A 13,111-nucleotide genomic window follows, 5' to 3' on the forward strand; every position below is an offset into this window, starting at 1 on the left:
CCACTGCCATGGAAGGCACTGCTAAGTGACCGTCTCAGACCAGTGCACCCTCACACTCCTCCGTGCCCCAGGCCCCAGCCACTGTGGTGGACCCGGAGGGCACACGAGATGCCAGCCCTGTGGCTGCCCCGTTCTTTCTCTGCCTTTGCTTTTATACCCTGGACACAAGTGAGATCCTGTGGCTGGCACTGGAGTATTTCCTGCCCCTTCCTCTCCATGGACAGCAGAGAGGACGGGCCTGGCCTTAGCACAGGGAGGGCCATTCCTGTCTGCTAACCATTCTCCATGGCAGGACAGGACTCTTCCAAACGTCTCTTCAGTATATTCTAACACGGCGTGAGGGCAAATGTGGAAACTAACTGGCCTTTTTTTTTGAGGCGGAGTCTCGCTCTGTCACCCGGACTGGAGTGCAGTGGCCAGATCTCAGCTCGCTGCAAGCTCCGCCTCCCGGGTTTACGCCATTCTCCTGCCTCAGCCTCTTGAGTAGCTGGGACTACAGGCGCCCACCACCTCGCCCGGCTAGTTTTTGTATTTTTAGTACAGACGGGGTTTCACCGTGTTAGCCAGGATGGTCTCGATCTCCTGACCTCGTGATCCACCCACCTCAGCCTCCCAAAGTGCTGGGATTACAGGCTTGAGCCACCGTGCCCGGCCTAACTGGCCTTTTAAGGAAGGGTGACAAGAGGGCTGCTCTGCTGGCCCAGGGCTAGCAGGTACCACGACGCTTCCACTTAACTTTTTTTTTTTCTTTTTTTTTTTTTGAGACGGAGTCTGGCTCTGTCGCCCAGGCTGGAGTGCAGTGGCCGGATCTCAGCTCACTGCAAGCTCTGCCTCCTGGGTTTACGCCATTCTCCTGCCTCAGCCTCCCAAGTAGCTGGGACTACAGGCGCCCGCCACCTCACCCGGCTAGTTTTTTTGTATTTTTTAGTAGAGACGGTGTTTCACCGTGTTAGCCAGGATGGTCTCGATCTCCTGACCTCGTGATCCGCCCGTCTCGGCCTCCCAAAGTGCTGGGACTGCAGGCTTGAGCCACTGTGCCCGGCCAACTTTTTTTTTTTTTTGAGACAGAGTCTTGCTGTGTTGCCCAGGGTGGAGTGCAGTGGTGCCATCTTGGCTCACTGCCACCTCTGCCTCCTGGGTTCAAGTGATTCTTCTGCCTTGGCCTCCTGAGTAGCTGGAACTACAGGCACCTGCAACCATGTCCGGCTAGTTTTGTACTTTTAGCAGAGACAGGGTTTCACCGTATTAGCCAGGCTGGTCTCGAACGCCCGACTTCAGATGATCCACCTGCCCCAGCCTCCCGGTGTTGGGATTACAGGCCTGAGCCACTGCACCCAGGCATTTCCACTTAACTGTCAGACGAGCATTCTGTGACGTCTGTATTGGCTTTTAACTTCTCCTGTGTACACTCATTTCTTGTCTACCCCAAAACACTAGAACCTCTTGAAGATCAGGGATGTCATCTCAGCCCTCCATGCTGTCCCTCTCAGACCCACGGCATTGCTGAGGTAGCTGAGGCTTCCCTAGAGGACCCCCTTTCCTTTGGACTTTTCAGCTAGAAATGCCAGGACACACACACACACACACACGCAGGACCAGCCCCAGCCACTGCCTTTGGGGAGTATAAATTCCTCAGCTTCCTCACCCTTAGGTGGGATAATTCTAGAAGTGGGTTTCCCTGTGGAATTAAGCTCCAGTTGCCCAGTATGAAAACTGGCCTAATACTCCCTGGAAGTGGGGCCAGACACGGTAGCTCATGCCTGTAATCCCAGTGTTTTGGAAGGCCAAGGTGGGAGAATTGCTTGAGGCCAGGAGTTCGAGACCAGCCTGGGAAACAGTGAGATCCACTCACCCCACCCCAATCTCTACAAACATTTAAAAAATTAGCCAGGCGTGGTGGCACTCGCCTATAGTCCCTGCTACTCAGGGGGCTGAGGTGGGAGGATCGCGTGAGCCCAGGAGGCGGAGTGCAGTAAGAGCTGTGACCACACCATTGCACTCCAGCCCGGCCAGCAGAGCTGGATCCTGTCTAAAAACAAAAGTTCCAGGACTGGCCGTCTTCCCTTCTCTGTATCACTCTCTACTCATCCTTTCTTCTCCCAGATACTCGACTTGCATTTGAATCCTCGTCTCTGGGGTTGCTTCTGGGAGGGCATGAAGTGCAGCAGCACATGGCCCTCACTGGCTGTTTGTGGCAGGGAGGAATGTGTATTCGGTGTAGCGAGGCTTTTTCTAACGGGGGATTAGGAGAGGACCATGTTCATAAAAGAAGCAGTATTCCTTTTGGGACTTCTATAGTAACTTCCCAGGGATGAAGTTCTGGAACCCACTTATTCTGAGGCCGTTTAAAGGCAGGACGTGCATTTAATTAAAACAGAAAAAGGCTCCAAGAGGTTCAGGGCATGGTCCTTGGGCCGACAGAAGCAGGTACTGTGTGAGGAGTTTTACCATGAGATGAAGACTTTAAGATGTAAATAATCTACACACTTTCTTTTCTTTTGGGGGCAGATTATAGACACCTAGCTGTGGTGAGAAATAACAGAGATGCTTATTTAAGAAAAAGGACATTCTGAAAAGAATTCTGTTCACTAAATTGCGTATGTTCTCGAGGAGCTGTGGCTTTCCCGGGCAGCCGAGGGCATCCTGGTGATGGGAGAGTCGGCCTCGTCTCGTCCGTGTACTGGTCTCATTTCCTTCTATAATGACTGTTTTTAACACATAAACTTGTGGTAAGGAGAAATTATCAGTTTGTCGCATTGTGGGTGGAGTTTTACTCCAGCAGAGTAGGAGCTAAATCAGAGTGCAGAAGCTTTGGGGTAAGGTTTCCTTCCAAGTAGAGATTGGGGTGCTCAGCTGTCTATGTGGGCTGCCTGCAGCTGGAGCTGCCGTCTTTGTCCGAGAGGTAGGGTAAGTTCTCAGGGGTCTCCTCCTCGGCATCGGGGTTGGACTGGAAGCCCTTGAGGGCGTCAGTGTCGGACTGGAAGCCCTTGAGGGCACCGGGGTCGGATTGGAAGCCCTTGAGGGCGCCGGGGTCGGACTGGAAGCCCTTGAGGGCGTCGGCGTCGGACTGGAAGCCCTTGAGGGCGTCGGCGTCGGACTGGAAGCCCTTGAGGGCGTCGGCGTCGGACTGGAAGCCCTTGAGGACGTCGGGGTCGGACTGGAAGCCCTTGAGGACGTCGGGGTTCGACTGGAAGCCCTTGAGGACATTGGGGTTCGACTGGCAGCTCTTGAGGACATCGGGGTCGGACTGGAAGCTCTCGAGGGCATCAGGGTCGGTGTGGAAGCCCTTGAGGGCCAAGCACCGGTACCGCTTTCTCCGGTTCAGTTTATAGATGCGAATCCTTTCCTTCTCTGCCTCTGGATCAGCAAGAACTCCATCCCAGCGCAGACTTTCGTTGATCTGGTTCGCAAGGTTCTCGGCTATTTCGGCAAAGTCGGGGAGGCTGACGGTGGAGGAGTCCGAAGGGAGGTGCTTGTTCTCCACTTTGTTCTGTCTGTGCTCCGGTTTCGGGCCACGGTCTTTGCCGGGACTTAAGATGTCATGAAAGGAGGAAGAAAGCAGCCGGCTCTTCATGCTTGGGCTCTGATGTTTATCTGCTGAGTAGATGAGCAGGTTAGTGTTTGTGGCAATGTCTGCCCTTGGCCTGCTGGGGATGGTGCCAAAATCACCCAAGATGGAAGAGGAGGATGGGGGCCCCTCCGTACCCAGGGCTCAGGCTGCCAAGTCCACCCGCCTCGTGCCCACCCACTGCCTGTGTGATTTTGGTGGAACCATTTTGGGGAAGGAGGAACCATTCACTGAGCACATGGTCTGAGCCAGGCCCTCTGGGTAAAGGCGATAGGTCCTGTTTTTCGGGTGAGGAAATCGAAGCTCAAAAAGTTTCAGGGACTTGCCAATGTCAAGAGCGAGTGGCAGAGCTGGGACCTGAGTGCAGGCCAGGCCCCCAGTGACCCGCCCTTTCTACCAGGCCGTGCTGCCTCCACACACCCTCACCACGTGCTCACCATGGCCATTCCCAGGTCTGGGAGTCTGTGACTCTACCCGAGTCTAGACACTTTATGATGGAAGAAACGGAAAACAACAGGAAAACTTCCTAAATATGACTGATGAAAGCAATATTATGCCAGAAATACTTCTGCTGCGAGGCTTGTACTGATTTTTTAACATGAACAGCACTTCAGAATTATTTAACATGCACATAAAATGCTACAAATTGTGGTTCTTTCGTCAGCTCATCCTTTTATTTTAGGGCAGAGAGAAGTATCTCCTTCCATAAGAAAAACAGAAAAGTAATCGTCTTTTTTTTTTTTTTTTGAGACGGAGTCTTGCTCTGCCGCCCAGGCTGGAGTGCAGTGGCCAGTTCTCAGCTCACTGCAAGCTCCGCCTCCCGGGTTCACGCCATTCTCCTGTCTCAGCCTCCCGAGTAGCTGGGTTAGGGTTAACTACAGGCGCCCGCCTCGTCGCCCGGCTAGTTTTTTGTATTTTTTAGTAGAGATGGGGTTTCACCATATTAGCCAGGATGGTCTCGATCTCCTGACCTCGTGATCCGCCCGTCTCGGCCTCCCAAAGTGCTGGGATTACAGGCTTGAGCCACCGCGCCCGGCCAAAAGTAATCGTCTTTTGACACTTCTCTCCCTTCCCACGCCCTGAACGCTGTCTGGTGCCCCCTGCTGACGGTATGAGGAACGTGTCACTGTCATTTCTACAGTGAAAAGCTACGCCAAAAGGAAGGTGAACGGCCAAATTTCTTTTTGCAGATACACACAGGGCTGCTTTTTTTTTTTTTTTTTTTTGAGACAGAGTCTCATTCTGCCACCCAGGCTGGAGCGCAGTGGCACAACCTCGGCTCGCTGCAACCTCCACCTCTCAGGTTCAAGCAATTCTAGGCGCCTGCCACCACGCCCAGCTAATTTTTATATTTTCATATAATATATATGAAAGACGGGGTTTCACCATGTTGGCCAGGCTGGCCTCGAATTCCCAAAGTGCTGGGATTACAGGTGTGAGTCACTGTGCCCAGCCACACAGGGCTTCTTGACCTGAACTGCAGAATTTTCTTGCCTTTGTATTGCGATGCCACCTGAGAAGGACTTACCATCTTCCCAGTGCTCCCTCCCCACATTGCCCGGTCAATATGGGCAAGGCTGCCACTCCTGCCTCCTGCTTGCCTTGGTGCCAGCTCTGCCACATAGCGCCAGGGCCCAGAAGTGGAGCTTAGGGTCCTCTCCCTGACAGCCAAAGCCACTGAGGTGGGCCACACGGGCGACAGTGGCCCCACAGCACTCACGCGCACCTGCATTCTCTGTCACTGCTATGCTCCCTCTCCTCAAAGTGGGTGCTCAGGCCCTTTGTCAAGAAATCTAGGGGTTCTACAAGAAGAGCTTGGTGAGAGGTAGGGACTGGGGTTTATGGCAGGTGGGGTGTGTGTGTTTGTGAAGGTGTCCCTGAGACTGCAATTCCTGCCTGCATGTGACTACACACGTGAATATGTAACACATTAACAGCCTGTGTCTGTGTGTGTAGACTATGAATGTGTGTGCATCACAGGGATCTGTGCTTTAGGTTTTTTTTTTATTATTTTTTTATTTTTTAAAGAGACAGGGTCTTGCTTGTTGCCAAGGCTGGGGTGCAGTGGTGCGATCATAGCTCACTGCAGCCTGGAAGTCCTGGGTTCAAGTGATCCTCCCACCTGGGCCTCCCAAAATGCTCGGATTACAGGTGTGAGCCGCTGCGCCCCATCCTTTAGTTTCACTGTTGGTGTTACATTGATATGAAGTGGAGAGTGGTGGAGGGTGTCAGAGTGACTGGTGTGATGGGGTGTGTGCAGTCCAAGGCTGCCCCTTGGTGGGTGCGAGGGGGAGCCCTTGCAGCGAGGACCTTTTATATACACGTCTGTGGGTGTGGGTGTCTACAGCACATCCAGAGGCAGGCAGCCTTAACGCACGAGGGTGTGAGGAGGGGAGGCAGGACTCTGCCCTTCTCTGTGCATGAGAGTGAGGGCCTTTCAAGTGGCATCAATGTGTTTGGGGTGGGGAAAGTGTCTTGTGAGGAGAGCCTCTGTGGGGAAGGTGCAGAAGTTTAAGATTGCCAGTTTTGGCTGAGGGATTAGGAAGTTGAGAGGGTGTCTTTGTGTGGGGCTGGAAGGCTCTTAGGAATGGTGGATGTCTGTGGGGGTCTCTGTGTGGGGCTAAGGGACCGCAAAGTTGGCGGATGGTCTCCATGGGGCGGGGGATGGGGGCATCGCTGCGCTGCTGACCGGCAGGTGTGGGGAGCAGGAGGACGTCGGTCCGGGACCACTGAGCTTCTGTTTCCGGTCTGAAGGGTCTCCAGGTAAATCGGAGTCCCCGAAGAGTCTCCAGAGAACTGGAGCTGACACAGCCGCGCTAGCTGCTCCTCTTACCGTCCCCCTTGCCAGACCCCTTGGTCTTCTTCTTCCTTTTTTTCTTCTTCTTCACTTTCCGTTTGGCCAGCTCGGAGGCGCCGCCTGGGATGGGGGGCAGTCTAGACCCCTGCGGGCCCGCGGCGCCGCCCTCCCGCTCCTCCTCCTCGCCGTCGTTGTCCTCGTACCCCGATGCCCCTGCCCCACCGCGGCGGTCCATCCGCCCGCTGGGCTGCAACCCAACCCGCCCTGGGGGCGCCCGAGACCCGCTGCCGACGAGTGGGCGGCTCTTCGCGGGGACCGCCAGGCCAGGGCCACGCGTCTCCATGGCGACCACCCCCGCTGCGCCTGCGCAGGCCGGACGCTTCAGCCTGGCGCCCCACGGACTGCGGTGTGCGCATGCGTGCTTCTGTTGGAGCGCTAGGCACACAGAGGTGCACGCATGCGTACTTCTGTTGGAGAAGTAGGCACACAGCCGTGCGCGCATGCGTGCTTCCATCTGTTGGTGATCCCGCACAGCGATGTGCGCATGCGTGCTTCTGTCTGCTGAGCCCTCGCACACAGAGGTGTGCTCATGCGTGCTTCTGTCGGGGACCTCGGCACCCAGCGGCGCGCGCATGCGTGCTTCTGTCTGTTGGAAATTGCACTGTTGACCGCACGAAGGGGAGGGTGGGCAGAGAGATTTTAAATCTCTGGGCTGACACGCGTCTCGTCCAGTCCCGTGCCTCCATCCTCCCGCCTTGGCCTCCCACCCCCACGCCTGGCTGAGATTTTTGGTTTTTGGTTTCAGGCTGGTCTCGAACTCCTGCGCTCCATCGATCTTCCCGCCTCGGCCTCCGAGAGCGCTGGGGTCACAGGCATGAGCCCCCGTGCTCGGCCTCCTGCACCTGTTTAAATGCTGTGTATTCTCACCTCAATTTTTACTGCCTGAGTGTCAGCCTCGTACATCTATCCTGGACCCTCAAAGCCAATGTGTCCAAAACAAACTTACTTCTCCACTGTTTTCCATTTCAGTGAACAAAACCGCTGGACTGGCGGGAAACCTGGTGGGCTCCCATGTCCTCCACCCTATCCCTTGTCCCTAACCCAGGCTGGGGCCGACTGCCATGGGTCCTCTCCTGAATGGTCTCTGCTTTCAAACTCTCCCCATGAACCCTCTATCCGCACAGCTGCTAGAACAAACTTTTAAAAATAAACCATTCACTCTCTTGAATAAAACTCTCCAGCGATGAAAAAACAAAACATAAAAAGCCAAAAAGTCCTCCAGTACCTCCTCATCACAATTCACATCAAGATCTAAACTCTTGCCAGGCTCTGGGAGGGGCTAAAACCCATAGTGTCAATGCTTTGGGAGGTCAAGGTGGGTGGATCGCTTGAACCCAGCCTGGGCAACATAGTGAGATCCTGTCTGTACGAAAGTGCCGAGGGGCACTTGTGGAGAAACTTGAGCCTGCAGTGAGCCGAGATCACACCACTGCTCTCCAGCCTGGGTGACAAAGCAAGACTCTCTCTCTCTCTCTTTTTTTTTTTTTTCTGAGACAGAGCCTCCCTCTGTTGCCCAGGCTGGAGTGCAGTGGCGCGAACTTGACTCACTGCAACCTCTGCCTCCCAGATTCAAGCGATTCTTCTGCCTCAGCCTCCCGAGTAGCTGGGGCTACAGGTGCCTGACCATGCCTGGCTAATTTTTTTTTGTAATTTTTAGTACAGACGGGGTGTCACCATATTGGTCAGGCTGGTCTCGAACACCTGACCTTGTGATCCACCTGCCTCTGCCTCCTGAAGTGCTGGGATTACAGGCATGAGCCACCATGCACAGCCTCTGTCTCTTAAAAAAAAAAAAAAAAAAAAAAAGTGGCTTACAAGCCCTGATATAATGTGTCACCTGCTTTTCTTTCCGGGTTTATCCTCCACAGATTCGATTATCTGAACATGGCTCCAGAGGCTGGGCATGGTGGCTCATGCCTATAATCCCAGCACTTTGGGAGGCCAAGAGGGGCGGATCACTTGAGGTCAGGAATTTGAGACCAGCCTGGCCAACATGGAGAAACCCCGTCTCTACTAAAAATACAAAAATTAGCCAGGCGTGATGATGGGTGCCTGTAATCCCAGTTATTTGAGAGGCTGAGGCAGGAGAATCACTTGAACCCAGTAGGTGGAGGTTGCAGTGAGCTGAGATTGCATCACTGCACTCCAGCCTGGGTGACAGAGCAAGACTCTGTCTCAAAATAAAATAAAATGGTAAAATAAATTAAAAATGGCTGCAGTAAGATCTCTTTTCCCACATACTCTTCAAGAATCTTGCCATTCCCACGGCAAGACACAGAGTCTCATTCTACTCTCCTTCAATCTAATGGGTTTGTTGACGCGCTTGTAACCAACAGTATGCGGCAGAAGTGCCTCAGTGTGTGACTTCTCAAGCTGGGTCCTAAAGGGAACGAAGCATCCATCCACCTTCTTAGCCCATGACATGCTTGCTCTAGAGTCCTGAGCCTCCCAGTGAGAAGTCTGGGGACCCCAAGGCTGTCACAGCTTCATAAATCCCCACCTAGTCCACATGGAGAGCCTCTAAAATGTATGGAGATAAAAGATGCCTCAGCTTCTTTAGCCCTGACTTTTCCCATCCAGCTCTCGTCCCACAGCAGCAGCAGGAGAGACTCCAGGCCCCACCCAGACAGACAGGCCTTTCCTGAATTCCTGACCCAAAGAAGCTGCCAGAGATAATACGATGGTTGTAGTTATTTAAGTTACAAAGGTTTGGAGTGATGTGTTATGCGACAGTAGATAACTGGATGTGTCTTTTAAAAAAGATATGGAATGGTATTTTATCGTTTATTTAATTTCAACTTTTATTTTAGATTTGGGGGGTACGTGTGCAAGTTTGTTACATGGGTACGTTGCGTGATGCTGAGGTTTGGGGTATGGGTGATCCCGTCACCCAGGTGGTGAGTACAGCACCCAGTAGGTAGGGTCTCAGTCTACACTTCCCAGCCCCTCCTCCCTCTAGTAGCCCCCAGTACCCACTGAAAAATCAGCCTTTGATTTTAGCCATTCTGGTGAGTAAGAAGTTGTATTTCTGGCCGGGCGCGGTGGCTTAAGCCTGTAATCCCAGCACTTTGGGAGGCCGAGACGGGTGGTTCACGAGGTCAGGAGATCGAGACCATCCTGGCCTACATGGTGAAACCCTGTCTCTATTAAAAAATACAAAAAACTAGCCGGGCGAGATGGCAGGCACCTGTAGTCCCAGCTACTCGGGAGGCTGAGGCAGGAGAATGGCGTAAACCTGGGAGGCGGAGCTTGCAGTGAGCCGAGATTGCACCACTGCACTTCAGCCTGGGCGACAGAGCGAGACTCCATCTCAAAAAAAAAAAAAAAAAAAAAAAAAAAAAGTTGTATTTCTCTGTGGTTTTAAGTTGAATTTCCTTGGTGATTAATGAAATCAAGCACTCTTGAATGTGCTTTCTGGTCATTTGTACGTGTGTGTGTGTGTGTGTATTTTATTTATTTATTTATTTTTGAGATGGAGTCTTGCTCTGTGGCCCTGGCTGCTGTGCAATGGCGTGATCTCCACTCACTGCAACTTCTGCCTCCCTGGTTGAAGCGATTCTCCTGCCTCAGCCTCCCTAGTAGCTGGAACTACAGGCGTGCACCACCACGCCCGGCTAATTTTTGTGTTTTTAGTAGAGATGGGGTTTCACCATGTTGGTCAGGCTGCTCTCAAACTCCTGATCTCAGGTGATCCACCTGCCTTGGCCTCCCAAAGTGCTGAGATTACAGGTGTGAGCCACCGTGCCCGGCCTGTCATTTGTATATCTTTAAGTGTCTTTTGAAGTCTTTTGGCCTTTCTCTAATGTGGTTGTTTATTGTTGATTGTTTCTTGTTGTTGATGTCTTTGCATAACTTGAATACAAGTGTTTTGTCAGCTTTATGACCGCAATATTTTTTTTTTTTTTTTTTTTTTTTTGAGACGGAGTCTTGCTCTGTCGCCCAGGCTGGAGTGCAGTGGCCGGATCTCAGCTCACTGCAAGCTCCGCCTCCCGGGTTCCCGCCATTCTCCTGCCTCAGCCTCCCGAGTAGCTGGGACTACAGGCGCCTGCCACCTCGCCCGGCTAGTTTTTTTGTATTTTTTAGTAGAGACGGGGTTTCACCGTATTAACCAGGATGGTCTCGATCTCCTGACCTCGTGATCTGCCCGTCTCGGCCTCCCAAAGTGCTGGGATTACAGGCTTGAGCCACCGTGCCCGGCCAGACCACAAATATTCTTTTTCCAGGTCTGTAACTTATCCATTTTCTGAATGGTGTCTTTGGATAAGCAGAAATTTGAGATTGTGATAAAGAAGTTTTTTCAATTTTCACGTCATTTGATCAGTTTTTTCTTTTTGTATGCTGTCCAAGGACACTTTGCCTGCCCCCTATTGCAAAGACAGTGTGCTATGCTATCTTCTAGAAGCTGTATAGTTCTGGTTTTAGGTCAGATTCATGACCTACCTCAACTTAATTGTTATTTTTTGAGATGGAGTTTTGCTCCTCACTCAAGCTGGAGTGCAGTGGCCTGATCTCAGCTCACTGCAACCTCTGCCTCCCGGGTTCAAGCAATTCTCCTGCCTCAGCCCCCCAAGTAGCTGGGGTTACAGGTGTGCACAAACAAGCCAGGCTAATTTTGTATAATCCCAGAGTGCTGGGATTGTAGGTGTGAGCCACCGCACCTGGCCTACCTCAAATTAATTTTGTGAATAAAGTCATATATAGGAGTCACGTTTATTTTTTCCCAAATGAATTTCCAGTTTTTTCCAGAAACTTCCATTGAAAAGACATTCCTTTTCCCATTGACTTGAGTTGGTACTTTTTATTACGATTTGTTTTTTTTTTTTTTGAGATGGAGTCTCACTCTGTGGCCCAGGCTGGAGTGCAATGGTACAATCTCGGCTCACTGCAACCTCCACCACCCAGATCCAAGTGGCTCTTCTGCCTTAGTCTCCTGAGCAGCTGGGGCTACAGGCGTGTGCCACCACACCTGGCCTTTTTTTTTTTTTTTTTTTGTATTTTTAGTAGAGATGGGGTTTCACCATGTTGGCCAGGCTGGTCTCAAACTCCTGATCTCAAGTGATCCACCTGCCTTGGTCTCCCAAAGTGTTGGGATTAGAGGTGTGAGCCACTGCGGCTGGTTGTTTCTGATTTTCTTTTCTTTTTCTTTTTCTTTCTTCTTCTTTTTTTTTTTTTTTGAGACAGGGTCTCACTATTTTGCCCAAGCGGGTCTCAAATGTCTGGGCTCAGGTGATCCTCCTACCTTGGCCTCCCAAAGAGTTGGGATTACGGGCATGAGTCACCATATGCAGCCTGACTTGGTACTTTTGTAGAAAATCAGTTAACTATATGTTTGTGAATCTATTTCTGGAGTCTGTTTTGTTCTGTTGTTCTGTCTGTCCTTTGACCAATACCACATCATCTTGACTTACCATCTTGTAGCTTTATGGTAAATCTTTAAAAAATATAAAAATAAAAAATAGAGATGGATTCTCAGTATGTTCCCCAGGCTGGTCTCAAACTCCTGAGCTCACGTTGTCCTCCCGCCTTCGCCTTCCAAAGTGCTAGGGTGACAGGCGTGAGCCACCGTGCCCAGCCCGTGGTAAATCTTGGTATCACGTAGTGTAAGTCTTCCAACTATGTTCTTTTTGAAGATGGTTTGGACGATGCTGGAGCCTTTGCTTTTCCACATACATTTTCATATCTTCTTGTTTACTTCTTAAAATCCCCTTTGAGATTTTGATGGGGATTGCACCAAATCTATACATCTCAGTCAGTACTGAGTAAATGACATCATTGGCATGTGTGTGAGTAAATGACATCATTGGTGTGTGTGTGAGTAATGACATCATTGGCGTGTGTGTGAGTAAATGACATCATTGGCGTGTGTGTGAGTGACATCATTGGGGTGTGTGTGAGTAATGACATCATTGGCGTGTGTGTAAGTGACATCATTGGCGTGTGTGTGAGTAATGACATCATTGGCGTGTGTGTGAGTAATGACATCACTGGCGTGTGTGTAAGTGACATCATTGGCGTGTGTGTGAGTAATGACATCATTGGCGTGTGTGTGAGTAAGTGACATCATTGGCGTGTGTGTGAGTAATGACATCATTGGCGTGTATGTGAGTAATGACATCATTGGCGTGTGTGTGAGTAATGACATCATTGGCGTGTGTGGACGCATTGCTCTATATATAAGAGGCCGTTCTGTTACTGGGATGTGTGTCCTCCGTCTTCCCATCCCCTGGCAAGTTTCCTGGTGTGTCCAGCACAGTGTGGCAAGCACAGTGTGTGGTACCTGCCTCTTGCCTGTCTGCTTTCGTCCTTAGGAGTTAAGTGAAATACAAATGGCAGAAGTCCTTTGTGGAAATGACCAGCTACCATCGATGTGTCTGGGGTTTGCATTTCCGATGCTTTTTCATACTCACCCTGGTACCTGCAGACGGTGCTTGGAAAGGCTGGCTGCCCTCCTGCCCGTCTTCCCTCTCAGCTGGTCCTTCTTGCCTCAGTGCTTAGCTGGCAGGAGACAGTTTGGTCATTTCTCTTCTGATTTTAGTGAAGGTTGTGTCGAGGTTATGTTGAGCCAGCCAGTGAGCTATGAAAGAGAGAAGTCACCTCCAGCAAAGGGTTGCATCTTATGAATGCGTTTCATAAATAATCACAAAAAGGCCATGCAAGGAAAGCGAATCTAAATGTTTACAGGTGTT

General features: G+C 51.3%; 1 protein-coding gene across 1 annotated transcript; it reads right to left on the reverse strand.

Moving 5' to 3' along the window:
* Positions 1-2,336: 2,336 nt before the first annotated feature.
* CUNH17orf97 (chromosome unknown C17orf97 homolog) lies at positions 2,337-6,830 on the reverse strand. The gene is made up of 2 exons (XM_033185260.1): positions 6,402-6,830; positions 2,337-3,594 (listed from the first exon to the last, which is right to left on the reverse strand). Exons 1-2 carry the CDS (start codon positions 6,706-6,708, stop codon positions 2,858-2,860), a joined length of 1,044 nt encoding a protein of 347 aa, XP_033041151.1. The 5' UTR covers positions 6,709-6,830; the 3' UTR covers positions 2,337-2,857.
* Positions 6,831-13,111: the final 6,281 nt, after the last annotated feature.

The sequence above is a fragment of the Trachypithecus francoisi genome, unplaced genomic scaffold (assembly GCF_009764315.1).
Source record: "Trachypithecus francoisi isolate TF-2019V2 unplaced genomic scaffold, Tfra_2.0 Lachesis_group20, whole genome shotgun sequence".
NCBI lineage: Eukaryota > Metazoa > Chordata > Mammalia > Primates > Cercopithecidae > Trachypithecus > Trachypithecus francoisi.

Bases quoted from the DNA above. Each gene is read 5' to 3' on its own strand.
- CUNH17orf97 (XM_033185260.1), bottom strand. From the start codon at position 6,708: ATGGAGACGCGTGGCCCTGGCCTGGCGGTCCCCGCGAAGAGCCGCCCA. The intron at 3,595-6,401 runs GTAAGAGGAGCA...TCTACTCAGCAG, and splicing joins GGGGTCTGGCAAGGGGGACG to ATAAACATCAGAGCCCAAGC.